Source organism: Centruroides vittatus, unplaced genomic scaffold, assembly GCF_030686945.1.
Source record: "Centruroides vittatus isolate TY-2023 unplaced genomic scaffold, ASM3068694v2 contig_10, whole genome shotgun sequence".
Classification (NCBI taxonomy): Eukaryota; Metazoa; Arthropoda; class Arachnida; order Scorpiones; family Buthidae; genus Centruroides; species Centruroides vittatus.
The window spans coordinates 627211-646857 of NW_027120658.1; the positions used below are offsets into that span (position 1 = coordinate 627211).

General features: G+C 31.9%; 1 protein-coding gene across 1 annotated transcript in view; it reads left to right on the top strand.

The window, feature by feature from the left end:
- LOC136969965 (tumor protein p53-inducible protein 11-like) overlaps nucleotides 1-19647 on the top strand; it is a 100790-nt gene that overhangs the window by 52524 nt on the left and 28619 nt on the right. Inside the window, exon 2 of the mRNA XM_067264346.1 lies at nucleotides 1634-1711. Coding sequence (XP_067120447.1) covers nucleotides 1671-1711 — 41 coding nt within the window. The 5' untranslated portion in view covers nucleotides 1634-1670. The remainder of the gene's footprint in view (nucleotides 1-1633; nucleotides 1712-19647) is intronic.

Here is a 19647-nt window from a genome sequence, read left to right on the forward strand (position 1 = left end):
CTTGCAAGTCGAATCGCTCGGCACGTGCTTATACCGCAGGAAGTCGGTGCTGCTTTGACTCAGCACCACCTAAAACCGTCGCGTTAGGAACCCGATGAAAAGAGACGAAAAACGAAATGGAAGAAGAATCTGCATTTGAATAAATAGAAAACGACGGGATGGAGTTTTAATTTTCGCCAAATTGATTGAATTAAAACGAATGGTTTTGCAAATGGAAAAGTAAAGGTGGGCATCGGATAACAAATGTTTGCTCGGTGGACTTAAATAAAAGCGTGGAATAAAATAGAATCGCGTTCCTTTGTGACGTTAATATGATTTGCGAATGCGAAGTTTATTTTTAGGGAGGCCATTCTTCGTGGTGAAAAATGTAAGATGTTGGCCAGACCCGTGAATTTTTTAAGTTCTTAAAGAAGAAAGAAAGAAAGAAAAAAGTCAAATATTTTAAAATTAGAACTGGAATAAAATAGATTGTAATATAGACCAACGACTCTTCCCCTACGAAAAATCGTAATTGAAACATTATTTTCTTAACCAATGGTCCCGTTCGATCTCGCCGCAATAATCATAACCGGCTCTTCTTAATTAAACTCAAAAAATGACCGTTTTACCTTTTAAATTTAAATGCCCACTCCATAAACCGGTGTCGATGAAAATCCTTTTCTATAATCTATCGAATGTCGCATCTCGTGCGAACGCACGAGATGCGACATTCGATAGATTATAGATTATAGATTAATAGATTATAGATTATAGATTAATAGATTATAGATTATAGATTATAGATTAATCCGGCTCTAGGCCAATTATGTGTCGGTGGCCAACGAATTGCCGTAGAAAATCTTTTCTAATCCAACTAAATGCATTTATTCACAACTTAATTCGTTAAAACTGTTTTATTTCCCCTTCTCTCCTCCTCCTTTTCTCTTTCCCTTCATTTTAATATTTGGACTTATTTATTTGTTTTAATTTTCATAAATGATAGTTTATTTATTAAAATCTAGAAAATAAACAAACCTGAAGAATAATTTCGATGCTTTAGGATTATTACCAGCGATTCCCGTTGAATTTGTCCCTGCTTATAACATATTTCCAGTACATTAGTGCGAGACTAATTTTTATTTTAATTATTTAAAAACATTTTTCCGACGAATAAAAAAACCTGTAGAAATTTTCGGTAAACCGTAAAGTGTCGCCATCTGTCAAATTATAACGTAAATAGAAATAAATTTACCAATTACGTTCTACAATTATTTGCATATTTTCCCATCGATTTTCTTAAATATCCGTGTTGAAATTTTTATAATTATAAAGATTTTTCTCTTAAATATTGGATAAAAACATGAAAATAATTAATGTAAAAGTAAAAGAAAGGCAATTTTACCGAGATTGGCGTGTGGATAAACACACGCGAAACCTTATTTTCCACGTAAATACAATTATAATTTTAAATAAAAATGACGCGTAATTTTCTTAATTTGCTTAAAATCGACCGAATATAATTCTTTAAAAATAATTTATTATATAAAATTACGTTTAATTTACATAATGATGGACTCGGATATTTCGGTGTTTTAAAACGTAATTTTATAAATTTTCTTAAAAGAATTTTATTAACAAAATACTGAATTTTCAGCCGTTTCTTCTCCATTCGATTAACCAGAAAAGCCACGATGGACAATTTAGAGGAACCGGAACCCACCATCGCTTACAGGTGAGTCTGATTTTTTTATCAATACGAAAGTGGCGTGATTAGAGGCATTGGACCGACCTAAACGTCGGCAATGGGCGTAATATATTTGGTAACTTCGAAAATAACACAGAAAATCGATTAATCGGGAAAACGTTATTACGTTTAGCAACGTAAATTGCTTTTCGTTGTCGTAAAATTGGGATTTAAAAATGGAAAAATTCACTCCGACCGAATGTCAAGTTATTCTTTATATTTTACCACATATTCTCTATTTTTCCTTAACTATGTCTTTATATTTATAACAATACGAAAAAAAACGAAGCCATGAAAAATCCGATCGACCAAGTACAAGGTGTAAAATAATATAATACAGTATTAAGCTTCGCTCTTTGTGTTTTCGTCTCTTGGTTTTTTCCGAATTCGTTCTTTATTCCTTATATTTTACCAGTACTTTTGGCAGTTTCCCATAATTAAAATTATTCTCTTCTTCGACCTCGGCCAATCGGAACTGATATAAATAAAATTCTCTCTATAAATTCTGTAACTGAAAATATGAGAAGTTTAATTATTTCAGAGTAGTGTCCATTATATAATTGTGTTCAATAACTTATCATCATGTTACATCTATTGATTTCTTAATATAACTTCACACGTTGCGAGATTAGTCTGGTTTGAGAATTTCGATTTGCTTCTTTAAATAAGGAATTTTTTTTTCTTTTTTACTTACTCGGCTGTTATACAGAGGAAAGTATGGCGATCCGGTCAAAAAATGATTTCCCAGATTTTTACATTTTTGGACTCAGGACACTGAAACATCAAGAAATGCAAAAAAATTCGGGGGTAGTTTCTGTATGTATGGATGCTAGTGTATGGGGGCACGATTTTGTTTATCATCTTATAACTCCTGTGCTTTTTGTCGAAAATTTTTGAAGTTTTGCAGGGGGTTTGTTTATTGGGGGATCGATGTTATTAAATTTTGGTGGTTAAAGGTCGAGGAGGTGGGGAGATAAAGAGGGTCGAGCGTCGTATCTCGAGTAGGCTCCGATTTAATGACAATTTTACTAGTTATAAGCACTTACGATTTTTTATAAAACCTAGTCCTACCCTCAAAATTAAGCTTTTTGCCATTTTCTAATAGTTAAAAATATCATACTTTATTTAAAAAGTTTGTTATAACAGATGGCGCCACCAAAATTTTAAATGCTGCCGGGAAAGTCGAGCAACTCGTTGCTGGTTTATTAAAATATAAATTACTACGTACTTCGAGGTAACGAGATACATTAATTTATACGTATTGTACGTACATGTACTCCATTCGAGTTTGTAAGTAAAAGGGGGAGAAACTATTTGGCCCGGATACAGAGCTTTTTATATAGAAACACGATATAATTTAATCAATTATGATAAGCAATAATAGTTTCTATTTGCTCGCTTAATTTACGGGATATTTTAATTACTATGGCCCGGCATTCATAGGGATTATTATTTATAATTCTGAAAATAATTCTACAATCGAATAATTCGAATCTTAATTTTTAATGTTGTGTTTTACATTCGTAATCTACGGGGATAAACGAAACGGATTAAAGAATGTTAATAGTGTATTTGTTTAAAATAACTTGACAAAATAGAAGATAAATTTAATTTAATTTTATTTTTGTATATTTATTAATTAAAGACGAAGGAGATATTTATCTTTAAGTGTTATTTATAACTTTATACTGGAAAGAGAGAATAAATTAAAAATGATTTAAGGGGTAACTTTTTAATTATAATTTCAGTTTACAAAACGGAATTAAAATGTTAAATGATCGGAAGCGGTTTCGGTCGTCCTTCCGGGCCATCGAATACCTCCCGTACATAAATAAGACACTAAAAACACGGTACTTTTTATCTACAAACATAAACAGGCCTTTTGCATCTAAATAAATAAAATAAGAATAGGAATTAATTGGCATTTTATATGAAAATAAATTACCTTGGCAAAGAAATACTTGAACCGGAGACATTTATTTGCACGTTAAACGGGATCCTTCGTTTGCCATATTTCACTTTTTATTTTTCCCGATATTCCATTAACACTTTAGAATTAAAATGTAAATATTTGAGTATTTTCTTCTCCGTCGCCCGATTTTTTTAGGAAGACGAAAGATCAAACCGGTTTAAATATTCGTAAAATTACCGAATTAACAAATTAAATATAAATTAAATCGTAAAATATTTTCACGAACGAAATATAAATATGCAAAATAAGACGGAAAAATATTAATTTTTAAAGCTGGAAGCGTCCTATTTGCCTGTTTAAAGTGTTTCATTAATAATATTTAAAACATTTACCTAATTATTAACAATTCATGAAACATTTATAATTCCTAAAAATGTATTGAAATATTTATATTGGATTAAAATAAAGTATCTCTGGTTACGTAGAAAATTTATATTTTCATTTAATTTAATTTTATTATATTACTTAAAGTATTTTTGCTCGATTTAAAATTCTTAATTTATTAGAATTAACAAAGATAAACTCCCTTTAAGAATGTGAAGTTATCGATTTATCTTCACCCTTTCGCATTTTGTCGCCATCTGTGGAGGAAAATAGAAAATATTTTCCGCTTAACTGAATAAATGTCGTCGTTGCTAAGCGACGGGATTAAATCATCCTTGCTCCAGATTTTTATCTCGATTAGACTAGAAAAATAAACTATTTTAAAATTTATTATTAAAGTTTAGTTTGATGGCATTTAGAAATAAATGTAGCTACGATCAATGTTACGAATGTAGATAAGAAAATTCCAGTTTTCTAAAATGAAGAAGGCTTCGTTTATAGATTTTTCGGTATATAAAATTAACAAATTAACAGGCTGTTGTCATTTATGATTTATTGGGAATTAGAGAAGAGAAGAAATGCATGGAAAACACTCAATCACTGTTTTGCACAAATGTATCGATCCATAACAAAGAAGGGACAACACTATACGATAATTCAATTCTTTCTTAATGCAGTTTCGTTTAATGAAGTAGATGCGCCTTGTAAATTCGGATAAATTAATTCGGTTGCACCAAACATTCTAACCAAATTAATGAAAATATTCGTGGATTTCGCAATTTGTATTTATTGTCGGAGACATTCTCTCATTTAAATATACAAATAATTGAAGTTTGTTATACATTTTAATTGAATATATTTATTTAAATTATTTTCCCGATTCGTTACAATAAGAATTGATGATAATGAAAGGAGGATCATTAAATTTTTTCTTTTTACGTTATTTATCCGGCAAGTTTGCTCGATTAATAAGATTTGGAATTACAAACTTTCGATTTAGTGCCACCGTTTGTTCGTAAATCGAGTGTGGCGCGCTATTTAAGAGGATTTTATACCCAGGATCGACTATATTTAAAAGTTTAGATACGATAAAATCGATAAAAGTTAGTGGCCGGATCCGATCTTCTTCCAATGATAAAATCACATCTCAATGTAAATATAAATTTTCTATTTTATTTATTTATTGTTTAATTGAAATATCATAAGGTAACTAATTTTAAATCTTTTGCAATTTAACTTAAAATATATCAAATAAAAAGTCTTCGATTAATTTTGATGGGTCGACATTCGATAATTTGGTTATATTAATTATTTACGTGGCCAATGCTCGAGGCGTGAATAAAATTGATTAAGTAATGAAGGTGTAACCTGTCAAAACTTTAGTAAAGTACTCGAACGTGAAGGAGGAGAGAAGACAATAGACTAAATGGAAGATATTAAACTTATCGATTCGATTCAATTTTTCTGTCGATTATTATAATAGTTTATCAGAGAATCCATTTTGTTCTGCCATCTGCTTCTAATTGCCTACTCAAAATATGAGAACAAAAGACGAAAGTCTATTATGATCGAGCTGCGACAGATGGATAAAGAATAAATGCCCGATTATATCCTCCGTCGAAGATTATAGTAATGGTAATTAAGAAAGTTTTGCCGTGCTTCCTAACACAATATTAATCCGAAATGAAGTAATCGCAAAACCATTTTTTTTTTCTTAAAGAATTTACTCCGCGAAAACCAAGGATTCCAATCTGGTCGTTATGACCTCGAAAGGTCAATCGATTGATCTGGAAGGGTCGTTTAGTTTAATATTTATGCGGAAAATCGCTGGCAAATATTTATTGGCGTTTTACCAGGGCTTGGATGATATTTAGTAAAGCGCTACGTCGGGGTTCCACTTTACAAATTTCGGTTAAATTAAAACATTTTCTCAATCTTATAAAATCGATAAAGACATCCGAACTTCTTGAAGTAATTTATATAAAATTAAGAATTCTTATTAACGCAAGGGATTGTTTCTTTACGTCACTACAATTTTAAACACAATGTTTAATAATGATACTATTTTCGACTTTTTTATTTAATACAATTAATAATAAATTTTTATTTTTTATGAGTCAAGCAAAGGAGTCAGCAATTTAATCTAAGTTTGGAAAGTGGGCGAGCAAAGGAGATGGCCTTAACGATTTAAATTTACCTGTTTTACAAGATTTACGATAATTGAAAAATTTAATAATCCATATATATTAATGAATCGTCCCGGATCGTTTCTAAGAAAGGCGCGGAGGCGATAAAGGGAGATAGAATTAGCGATAAATTATGTTAACGGTTACAATAATTTATAAGTCGGGGCGAATTTAAGGTTAGAAAAATTGGAATTAATTAATTTATTAAGCCGAAATTGGAAATATTTTCTACGGCTCCTTTCAATTTATTTATTTATTTTTCTCCATTCTGTGTAAGGTATTGTCCGTCCAACTCCCGCTACGAAAATGAAAAATGATCTATTAAAAAAGTAGAGAAAGATTCGGATGATTTATAAAATTAATTAAATCTTTGTAAGATTTATTATTAAAAATATAATAAATATAAATTCATTATAACTTACGAATCGGTTTAATCGCCGTTGAAATCATTCGACTAAAGGAATAAAAATAATAATCGTGTAAATAGTTTATAAATAACATTTTTAAGTTAAATAACTTTATTTTTAATAGAAAACAAACATAATATATTTGGAACATAAAATGCCCAAGGACTGTCAGAGCGCGCTGACAAAAACAAAATACTGTATATTTTGCCTGGCATAAAAATAATAAAATAATTATATATTCGATTATTAAATTAAATTTTCCATTTTAAACGATAAACATTCTCCTTTCTCGTTTATATAATTACGAGTAGGCGCGCGGCGCAATGGCGTCGCTAATATAAACACGGTATTCTTTGTATTAAATTCCTTGGAAGTTGCAATTTAGATTGTATTTGTTTTCGTTACAACTAAATAATTACCGGGCTATTCAGGAATATCGGTATATGCTAATAAAATAAGAATTCTTTTAAATTAAAATTAAAAAATCTGGAAAAAAAAGGATTGTGGATCTTCCAAACTAATCATTTTGTCGTTTGGGCAATAACGGGAAAATATGTGCAAATTACGATGAAATTTGAAATCAAAATGCGCAGTAAGTACTCGAAATTCTTCCAAGACGGAGAAAAATAATGGCGGCACTTCCGGTTTGCCGTTAAACTTGCGCGATTGGTAGAAGGTAGATGGCGCATAAGTATCAAAAAAAAAAAAAAGTTACGCGCGGCCAATCAGAATCAGAGTTTCATCTATGAAACTGATTCTGATTGGCCGCATGTGACAGGCTATAATTTGCATTACTTTAGATTAACAGAACGACAACAGCTAAAGTACTTAATGTTTATTTTAAAAATTCCGGCGAATTAATAATTATTCTACGTAAAACTATGATGAAACTACTTACAAATTTTGGATAAATTAAAACACGTTTTCGAGTTGTAGGTTAAATACGTTAAAATCGATAAAGATTCGAGTTTTTATACGATTTCTATAAACTTAATTTAAATAATTCACGCAGAAATTTATGTAAAATTAATTAAGTAATACACAGTAATTTATACAAAGGTAACGTCAGCAATTTGGCCTTTATAAATGAGTGAAAAAGTTTAAAAAATTATTATTTTTTTTCTAGTTTGTTAAAAGTATTTAATATTTATAAAAAGATATTTTGTTATATCGGAAATATATTAAAATAAAAATAAAAGTGACTTTTGACTCAAAAAAACTTTTCTTCGACGGATCAAAAGTGCAGTACTTTAAGCCGATTTCTTTTTGTTGTTGTTTTTATTTGATCGAATTGATTTACAAGAAAAATATAATAAAGTAAAACACGAAGCGCGGGTTTAAAGACAAACATCGAATCTCGCTCCTTCATTCACATATTTAATATTTTCAATATTTTTCAACTCTTTTCCCTAATTTATTTATACATTTTTTAAAAATATTTCTAACCAAAAGTACTTTTTACTTTAAATAATTATTCGATTTTTCTGTTAAATTTGAAAAATATTTAGGCCTATATTAATTTAGTTTCGTTGTTATCATTTATGTTATGGAAAGAGACCTTTACACTTTTCCTTATTTTAATTAATTAATTAATTAAATTAAACAAAAGTGAAACGTCTTCTTATTGGCGTATAGACATTAATAAATTCTGAATGTTTGTATAGAAAATTTGAAGTTTGTTTTTAAATAGAATATTATTGTTATTCGATTTACCGTTTTATGACCTTAATACATTTCTAATTGAATATAATTATAATAATTGATGGACACCGCGATACGGCCGATACGTAAAGCAGATGTAATTTAAATTGCAAATATATTAACGTCTTATTTACAATATTTTTGCCGGAAATCTGGCAATTCTTCAAATTTTACCACTTTGCCCGAAGGGAAGACTTTTATTATACTCTTTCGTCACGAATTTTATGAACGAGCGCAATCGAATCTTGAAGTTTTGAAAATAATTTAAGATATTGTCTCGTATACAAAGTACGGAATCCGAACAATTTTCGGTATAGGCTATATGCAAAATAAAGAAGTAATTCGAGTAAATTTAGTTCTAGAATATTTTAAATCTGCATAAAAAATGCATTTTCCGGTAGATAGTCAAAATGGAGTGAATTAACGTCGAGGAATTTACACTTCAGAAATGTAAACTAAGAGTAATATCGAAATGTAATTACCGATATGGCCATTGTGTAAATTTGTGGTTTGATGCCGTGCCTACATAAATTTTAATTTAAATTATAAACAGGCGAACACTTACAATTTTTTTTTCTTGTTGAAATTTGACAATTCTTCAAATTTTACCACGCTTACCCCAAGGAAGAATTTCGACTTTTTTGACAGTAAGATAATATAATAATTTCTAAAAATTATTATCAGAGAAATAATAGGTCGATATAAAAACCCAAAGAAAAATAAAGAAGTAATTTAAGTAAATATAATTCTAGAACTAATGTCAATCTACATGAAATGTACGTCGGGCGTCGGAAAAAGCCAAAATCAAGTTACTTAGCGTTGAGAAATTTCCATTAACTGATAGAAAAAGTTCCAAAACTTCTTCGACGAGTGCCATTCATCGAAATTAAATTCCGTCTTCGTTTGCTTCGATTCTTATTCCAAATCAATTTTTCTTTAAATTCGATTGTTACGTTATTTCCTCTTTTATTCCTTTAAATTTAAATACGCGCGTCCAATCCTTTTCTGCGCATTATCGACCCACAATCTACTCGATTTTAAAAGGCAATTTCGAAAATTATATTTGAATATTTCGAAATAAGTTAATTTTGGCATGTTGGTCCGCGTTTATGCTTCCTAATTATATTGTAACGTCCCACCATCTGCGGAGAATTACGCCCGCGTAATGATCTCCACACGTCACGTGTCCATTTAATAGGATTATCAGTTTTCTCTTGTTACTTTAAAATATCTGAAAATTGCGTTTAAGTTAACAATTAAATCACTTTATAAAGATATTTTTAGTATAATTCAGTGTTGTTTATTTACGTAATAATATTTCGAGTTTCTTGAAGGCGTGAATAAAAATCTTTCACGTCGTCTTCTCTCGAACTAGGCAGTCTGTTGTTTATCCGCGACAATTAAATTTATTTACCGGCATTTTCTGGCGCTTTTTCTTTCTTATAAGCTGTAAATTTTTGGTGTTTTTATTTTGAATATCTTTCCTTTTTAAATAAATTTAAAGATTAGGAGCGTAATCGCCGCCTTTCGAATATATTCCCAAAAGAGAATTCGGAATATCCTATCAACTGAATTAGTTTCTATGACAACGAAGATTACAGATACCGATATCACTCATGCTTAACACCTGTTTTCTACCGAGAAAAGACAATTTATGAAAACCATTTACTAAAAATTTCTCTTTTTTTAATTTATTCTAGTTAACTTACGTCGGTCGGTATTACTGGTAATTAAAATAAATTTCTTCTGTTAATTTTAAAATGAAACGTAGTAAAATTTAATATCGTAACTTCTGTATAAACGATTTTGTTTACCAGACCGTTTCCTCAAAAAAATAAAATAAAATAAATTTGGCAATGACGACAAAAAGTCAAGGTCGCTCCAAATTTCAAGTTATAATGCGAATTATTTTGGCCACAAAATTCTTTTATAGGCTTATTCGCATTAAGTGAATAATTCATCAAAATAAAATTCTATTCTTTCCAATTTCATTTATAAGTCGAATAAAAATAGAAAATAAAAATTTGAGTAAGTTATTCTATAAAAGGATTGAATTTTTGTAGAAGGAATCGAGGATTTGAGGCTCCTGACGTCTATATATAGCCTACGTACTGTACAGTTGTATGTGCTTTAATATACAATTTATATATTAGTGTGCATTGAAACGTGACAGAATATGATGACGTAAGTATAAACAGCGTGTCTTACACACAAACAAACACACATTGTGTAGGTTTTGTGTGAATCTTATGTAGGTCAGAATAAACTCATGAATAAAATGCTTTTCTTTTAATCATATTCTATATTAACATTATTACAAAATTTAACTTTCCAATGACTTTTTGTAAATTATTTACTGTCTGTTAAAAGAATTCTCGGCTTTATTTGTCATTTATCACCAGAAGTACACGCTCATCTCCGCTCTTTTCTTGGCTACGCTTTCGAATGTTAGGTCGAATAATTTTATATATTCTGTCTAGAACGTGTCAAACTCGGCGAATTCGGGTTTGACAGATATTTTAGTCAAAGATGAAATCCTATATATTAATATGCAAACCGTCAGCTACAATCACATTTGCATAAATGACAATATTCTAATGTCTAATTACGTTATATTAATCTGGCGAAGAGGCGTCTAAATACCTCGAAAGGTTGGCGCGAAGCGATCGATAATTAAGATCTTAATTAAATTTAAAATAGAATAAAATATACTCTATCGGAAAACTTTTTTTAAATAGAATATAGTGCGAATTAAGCGAATTTTTTATATTTTAAGCGTTATCAAAACAATTTTATTCAGAAAAATAGATGATAATTTATCATTCAGACATAATTAAGGTACAGTTTGTATATTTAAGAATGTTTCCTGGTAGGTGTCGGGTTATACCAGAATATATTGATTATCAAAGTGTTTACAGAAGGCAGGAAGAGAACTTACAATCAAGGTTATTCAGTCTACTTCAGTTTTTTCCAACATTTTTTTTTTTCCATCTACAACTTCAACTTTCTAATAGTTCTTTGTAATCTAAGTAATGTTTATATCGATGCCTATTAAAGTGTAACGCGATCTTACGAGTAATACAATAAGTCTTACGAGTTTAAAGAACGTAAAACATTTAATAATGGTCGGGGCATTTTTAAAGCCGAATTCTTCCTTATAAATCCACGCAGTATATATTTTTAAGAAAATTAACTGCGTAAACAGATTTAAATATTAAGTGATTATAAGCTTATTTACTTTAATCTCGAGAACGTCGGCGTAAAGATAAGGAAAATGAAAAAAAAAAAAAAAACAGTGTAAAATATCGACGGATTATGCTAAATATGAGTCGAGTCGGCAACAAAACCTTGCAAGTAAAATAAAATTACACTAATCAATAGCAGTGCTCTCGCTATTCATTCCGTGATTAAATCGTTGTGTGGAGAGAGATAAATCCAATAAAGATAGCCGCTAGGAGTCATCGAGGAACTCCTTAACACGTGTCTTAATAAAAAGACGGAAACATCGATTTTTAATTAATGACCCAACGATGTTTGTGAAACGAAAACTTGGATAAAAAAAAACTGTGCAAAACGGCCGTTGGAAGAGTATTTATGCGCTCTTTATTACACGAAATTCGCACCACTTGGAATTAAACACCGTTTTATCTCGAGTGGTTTCTAGTTTGTAAATACAAAAAAAAAGAAAAGAAAAATGTGTTATATTCGGTAATTCCTGCCTTTAGGAACAATAGAAAGGAAAAGAGGAAGTTTTGGAGCATTAGGCTAAATTAAGGAAAGAAATTTATTCAATGGATTTTCCTCCTTATTACATAGAACGTGTCGTAAGAATTGTATAAGTAACAAATATTAATTAATTTATTAAAAGACAGGCAATTTTTCACCCTAAATTATAAAAAGAAATATATGGATATTATTTTTAAGAAGTTGCTCGAATGCTTAAAAACGCTTCGTCAGAAAATTAAAAAAATTATTGAAACTTTTAAATTAAATACTTGTAATTTTGTAAGTGGGATCCGTTATTTCCAGTCGTAGAAAAAAGGCGATAAATTTAGTTTTAATTAAAAAAGCAAAAATTATTTTCTCCAGTTGTTATTACTATAAATAGATTTCACAAATGGAGTGGAGAGGGCAAACAACGCTTCCTTTTATAAACCCATGACGAAATTTCTAATTGTTTTGGCTACACCGCCTCGTACGACACGTAATATTTCTCCTTTCTGCACGATCGAACAACATGGATTCAGATTCGGAAGGGAGGTAAGAAGACTTTATTCGCATCGACCTTCTCCTCCATTATTTGCCTGCATAAATTCTTATTTCTTTTCCAACCGAAATGGAATCCACGCGGTATCTAGTTGGTAAAATTCCGTATTAATTAATCGAAATTTCGGTAGCGTTTTTAAATGGTAGATCGGACGGTTCCTACTTAAATGGCAGAAACGGGCGACGGCGGTAAATTCCTTTTATTCTGTACCATAAGCGCTTATTTGGACGGATCCAAACGCTCCGTCGGGAATGGAAAAATTGCCGAAATATTATAGAAAAACGGCGGGTAGACACCGCTTAATTTTATTTGTTTGGCCGGAAATTCCCGTACGTTACGACGGACGAAATGGTAGAGAGCCGATAATTGTTTTTCAAACACGGGGAATTTGTAGTTGTGACAGCTACAGGTCCATTCGGTCGTCATGGTTACGGTCTGGTAGCGGAGCGATTCCCTTCCGCACGGCACTCAGTACGAACCGAGCCGGTTATACATTTGGTCGTCTCCGCTAAAGGTGGGTTCTTTATTAATATAATTATTTCGTACGTCATTCTCATTACGAATAAATGTGCGTGAATGCCCGAATAAATCCTAGAATTACGTATTTAATATTATAAAAAAATATATAATTAATATAAATTTGTAATTTTTTTATTCCGAAAATCGATCTCAGAAACTCGAGTTTTGCCAGGTTGTAATCGATGGTAAAATTTTAACTCTTCTTTTATTGGTAGGAAAATTGATGGATTTTTTATGGTTTTCCACGCGACTTTTCAGTGTTTATACATTTGTTTTTTCTTTTAATTTATTATTTAAAACCCTTAAGATTGCCAGTCAAGAGGCCTCGCTTTCTTCTAAGGATAAAAAAAAAAATCTCCCGCGTGTCTCAAATGGCAAAAATTCATCCTTTTGTGCGGAGAATTCGATCGAAAGCGGTTTAAAATTAAAGTTAAGTGAATTGGCGGGAGATGATGTTTCCGCCACGCATCTTTCTATTTCACCCGACACACAAAAGTTCGAATTCTATTTGAAATATTTATTATCTACACCACGATTCTTGACGGACGGAGACAAAATACAAATTTCCACAGAATAAAACTATAAAAGTTCAAAAATAGATATTCCTTTTAACTTCGGTAAATTATTTTAAAATTTAATCGTTGTTGGGGAAATAATCGTATTTATAAATTATACGCTCAACGTTCTAGAAATATTCGATTATTTTTTTATTCCTCTCCGGTTACAAACACCCCGAGGATGACAAATAAAAAAAGTGGAAATATTTTTAATAAAAAATTTAATAATGTCATAGTCATAAATTCAAAAATAAAAAAAGGGAGAGAATAAATTATTGTTTCTGTGATAAAAAAAGTAATTCCAGTCTATGCAAACGTGATTTATATACGAAAATAAATACGTAGTCCCGGAGAAAATTCTTGTAATTTTTGCTATTTCATTTCAAAAAAGAAAAAGTAACGATTTAGATTCGGTCAGAGAAACCTTTCTAATCATTTACGTAGAAAACGGCGCTTGGGAGAGTTCATCTAATTTTACAGATAGATTTTCGTGTAAAAAAAGAAATAACGATGAAGAAAAAATGGGAAGAATTCACTTCATTATCTGGAACTCTTCCCCGGAAAAATATTCATTACTCGGTAGCGTCAATTATGTTTAATATTAATTGTAACGCCGAAAAATTTACATACGAATAACGCCAGAAGATGATAATCATTTCTCGATTTATTTCTGCCGCCAGATTTTTTTTTCGCTACTATAAATTTAATGAATAGTTTTCTCGTTAAAAAAAGAAACGGCATGGCGCGATAGGAATTTCAAAATCTTCCTCAATTGCGGGCAAAAATATTATAACGGAGTAAGTAGTAACCGATACATCTTCCTTACCGGTTAAGATTAACTTAATTCAGTTACCTTTAAACAAATTATTCTGGTTTAACGGTTCGATTCCCGACGATATTTCACATTTTCGGACGTAATTAAAGCGACGGGACGGGATTTACCCGCCAAACCGGCGCTGCAAATACATTTTATTTGGAATTTTCCGTCGGAAGTGAGTAAACAACGTTGGCATATGCTCTTTTTCCAATTTCTTTAAGAAGCGGTCGGCTGCATGTTTCTTATTGGAGAGGGTACACGTCACTCGTCCGCGTACTGTACGTTTAATGCACGGTATGACGGCGATAATTACGGTTTTCGACACCCTCTCGTGGGTTTCCGGTACACTCGAATGATACTACTCTTACCTTCTACAATCCAAGCCCATTTAAGGCCAAATCGTAAAGGTTAGCGCTTAATTACGGCCTAGACGTTGGCTTTACTTATTTGTAATCTACGATATAATTCGCTTAATGATCCGTTACGTATTTACACATTGAATAATTAAATTTAATTAACACAGAGATAAATTATCCTCCGGTGATAACGCGGGAATAGGGCCCGGTCTTTACTTAAGCGTGGCGTAAAGCGGGTTAAGTAAAACGGGGATTCTTCCTTTTGCCCGTCTGTTAAACGATTTCGAAACGTAATTTTTCGCATAAAAAGAGGACGGAGGGTGGTAAGAATTTGGAGCCGGGCCATAAAATGCGTTGGGCATTCTCGTCAAGGTCGGTTCAGTTGTAAATTCGGTGCCGACAATACGGTTTACTCCATTCGCTACCGTTATAACGCGCTATCACGCTAATAATAAATATCGGTACCGGTCGGTATCACCCGTGTCGTCAAAAATATTTAAGTGCTTCTAGAGTTGGGGCAAAAAACAGATTTTAATTCTGGAATATTCGTTCTACCGGAATTATTTATTTTTGGACGTCTCCCTTCCGCGTTATTCCGTTCGGTAAAGAGATGTAAATAATTCCGTCATAAATATATTTTATTTGTGTATATTTTGGATTAAACATTTGAAATATTTTCGTTTTTAAATCGTCATCGGCATCGACTTCTCGCCGTATTTATTTATTATTTAAGCATTTAACGCGTCTGCAATTTTCTTCAGATTTAAAGTAAAAATAATCTTTTCGTCGTCAATAATAATAATTAGAATGGCTGGAAATATTTTTCTAAGGTTTAAAAGTTATTCCTTTGCAGGTGGAGTCGAGTTATTTAAAAAATTTGACATGGCTTTTCCACGTAAATAAAACATCCATCCAAATAAATTTCCACGAATTCTGACATTGTTTTCCTTTTAGGAATTCTCCTTGCGTAAACTCCAGCAGACGACCAATTTTGGTCCAATATCCGATATTTCGTGTTGTTTCCCTTTTTAAATTTTCCACTTTGAAAAACTTTCTCTGTTTATCGTCGATAATTAATAATCGTATTCGCGTAATTGTCACAGAAAAGCCCGTCCAATGTCCAGAAGTCCATTGGACATTGAACAGGCTTTTCTGTCCACCTTTTTCGGCCTAAAGTATATTAAAACGGCATTAGGAATTGTACCGTATTTTAAAAATAAAGGCTTTTTTACCTCCTTAATACAAAAGAATAAATTATTTTTAAAGAATGTTTGTGGATCTCTAATGCCAGGCCCCAGCTCAATGGTCCTACTGACAGTTCCGTAAAGGAGCCCGGAAAGGACCAATCCGTGTAGATCGTATGTTTTTACATTTAATATAAACATTTCTATTAAATCGACACGTCGAAGTTTTAATTTCGTGCGTTTCGGGGATATTACTTACATTCGTATATTTAAATGTCAATAAAATACAGCTTTTAATAACTTTGCTATTCTCTAATCGATATTCTTCGAAAAATTCTCGACGGTAAAAGATAAAAATCAATCAAAATTTTGACTTAAAGGTCCAACAGTTAAACGTTTACCTATTTTGTTGCGTTCTTGTAATTGTTAATCGATAAACCCAAACTTAAACTCCGTATTTAAAAAAATAATTTAATAAATTTTTAATTAAAGATAAGCATCGACAACGCTTCGATTTCAATAAAACTTTAATAACTATTTTACACGTTTTTATTCGGATATATTTATTAAAAGAAAAAAACAAAATAGTATCTTTATTTATAGGAGCCGCGATACTTAGACATCAAATCTGTGGTGAAATGCCCGATTGTCTGGCAAAATCTCTTTTATTTCATATATTTTGTGCATTTTCCACGTCCGTAATTGGCATTTTGAACCGCGTTGGGCCTCTTGGGTGGCGTTAATAGAGCGTTATTCTTTAAAAATAAAAAAAATAAGGGCACCCGCAGGATTTTTGTTTTAGGAGGCAAGACGTGATTGGCTAAAATCGTCTTCCTTATTCGTACTAAACTCAATTGTTCCTGCCGGAAGGCGCCGCAAGCGCTTATTAAAAACCAGGAACGATCCCACTGTCCAAAAAGTACGCGGGGCCTTTCAAATATTACGGCTCCCTCTTAAGGCGTAAAGGAGAACTACGGGACCCTCTCGTCTCCAGTGTTGCTCAGTTCGGTATAACCACGATTAAAATAAATTTACTCTTTCAGAATTTCTCGCTGTCCGAAATCGTTATTGGAGGGGGAAAAGAGTAAAGCGAGTATTCGGAGGAACTCCCGACGGTTGGGAACGAAGTTACGCATTAATCGTACAAAAAATTCGTTTGGAATGGTAAATGGATGTTAGGATAAGTGTAATCGATAATATAGATAAGTTGTTACCTTGGAAACGATATCGGCGTAACCGGTGTAGAGGACCGAATCTATTGTTACCAATAATCTCTATAGCAACTGTTTATGGTAAACAGAGATGGGGATGCGATGTCATTCGCACGGAAAAAATTCACTGGTACGAGAAAGTTTTCCGGTTTTTTTCGTACGAATCGAAACTTTCTAACCGGAACTGTGGGAAATTTTTTTTTAATAGCTGATAATGGAGAAAAGGTTCGATTCCCCCCGCAAAATGTTTATAAATACGTAAGACCGGGCAAAGGGCGTCACTTAACGAAGATGATCGGGCTTTAAATGGCCGGACGAAAGCAATTTAAATATATTTCGAGCGCCGGCATTAAAGCGTATTTTTATAATCTCTACATAACGTAATTTTCCATTATGTTAAACGACGGCATCCGCTAAATGGCGTGAGGTTATCGAAAGTAGCCGGTCTTTTATCCCAAATCTCTCGATATTCACGCGCCGGTGGAAATAAATGGAATTTTTATCCTAAATGCCCGGGCGAAATCAGATTAGGAGAGAAATGCCAACGCGCCAAAGTAGATTATCCACGGGATATCTACTCGCTTTCCGTTATTTTAGTCGGCTCTAACCTTATTCCTTTTGTAACCAAACGCGTTACGTTGGAACCGGCGCCATATTTCCGAATAATTACACCGATCGCTTAGTTAATTCACGAAATATCCTTTAAGTTTTTTTTCTTTCTTTTGTAGAGTTTCCGTCCTCGGAACTTGCGTTTGTTTTCTTTCGCCGGATAAACATTTTCCGGTTAATTTTGCTTATCGATACTGAAAAACGAAACAATTCGATGTTAATAATAACGAAGGAGAAAAAGTCGAACGGGAATCCCAAGTTAAACTCATAAAGTCCGACTTCATTTTTGTGTAATTAATCGATTGGAAATTTAGTAAATACTACGATGTATCCACGATGAAATACCACCCGTCATGCCGTCGGTTCTATACGTTCAGTATATTTAAGTAAAGTTTAAATATTTTTTAGGTGTTTATTCGAGAAACAAAGAAGTTGTCTAAGCCTCGTCTCGTTCGGTATTTTGTACGGATTCCTTTATTTTCCAACCATTGATTAAATGAATTCACCGTGTTTATTAAGTGCGCCTGTTGATCTGGCTTTCGTATTTTTACTTCTATACTCGAACTTTACCTAAATTTAGCCACAGTTTTCTTCGTTAAATCATGAAATATTTACGTATTTTTTTCGAATGGATTAAATTTTCCGTTTCCAAGCGGTACGAAAGACCGAAAGAATCGGATTTATCGTCAACTAAATCTAGACTGTTCGACTGTCAAGCCCGTTTGTATTTCGATAAATGTATTTTTTTGTTTTACTTTTTGGGCGAAAGCTAAGTTTTCTGGACCTGCGGGCAAACTTGTCTTATCGTTGTCGACGGAGTTATCTAGGGGTTTTAAAATTTATTTCTATTTAAAGCCTATATTTTTACAAAGAATTCGAAGTATTTTGAAAAATAAACCACGGGCTTTACTACTATAAATATTTATCTGTTTCTGGATTTGTATTAAGTCGGTAGGCCGTAGAAACGCGATTAACCGAAATAATGATCGAGGTTTGTGCCCGGATAATCGATAAACGCGGCTAATAGAATTGGTATTTACGGCCGGGTATTTTCGATTATTCGACGAGGCAAAATCGTAATTAACGCGAATAGAAGAGGAAGAAATTGCTTAATAATACAATTACGTATACAGTTTTAAAATAAATCATTTAAGACGTTAAAAAAAAAAAAAAATGTATTTGTATCTTACGCGACTCTGACACCCGGTGGATGAGGATTCCCGGTTAATAGAGTTTCCACCAATATTTACTCGTTAGTTTAGTCGTCGGTTCACTCGTATTCCTTTATTAATATTTCGCTTAGAAAGTATTTTAGAATGAATTTATTCATGATTCGAGAGTATTTTTAATAAAAATTACTCGAAAATAAAACTATTCACCCTTCCAGCAATTATTATTATATTTAGTAGAAAAAAAAACTATTTTAATTAAAAGGAACGTATCGCCCGCCCAACTTATTAAGTTCGGTTCGATGAAATATCGCCGAAAATAATGACTTTTATAAGAAGTTTTTTCTCAAAAGATTTAATAATTACCTAAAAATCTGAAGATTTGTCCAGATTCAAGTGATTCGCAGGAGAAATCGATCCTCTTCTATACATTTATGAAAATTACGTTTAAATTCGAGCGAGAATTCCGTTGATCTCTTGTAATCAAACATTTATTTATTTGTTTATTTATTAACTTTTAAATGAGAGTAAACGTAATTTATATGTTACGAAGACCCCGTAGCAATCTATTTGTAATTTAGATTCGTATATAGGACTACTCCCGCTTAGGGAGTAAACATACGTTAGATAATACATAATAATTAT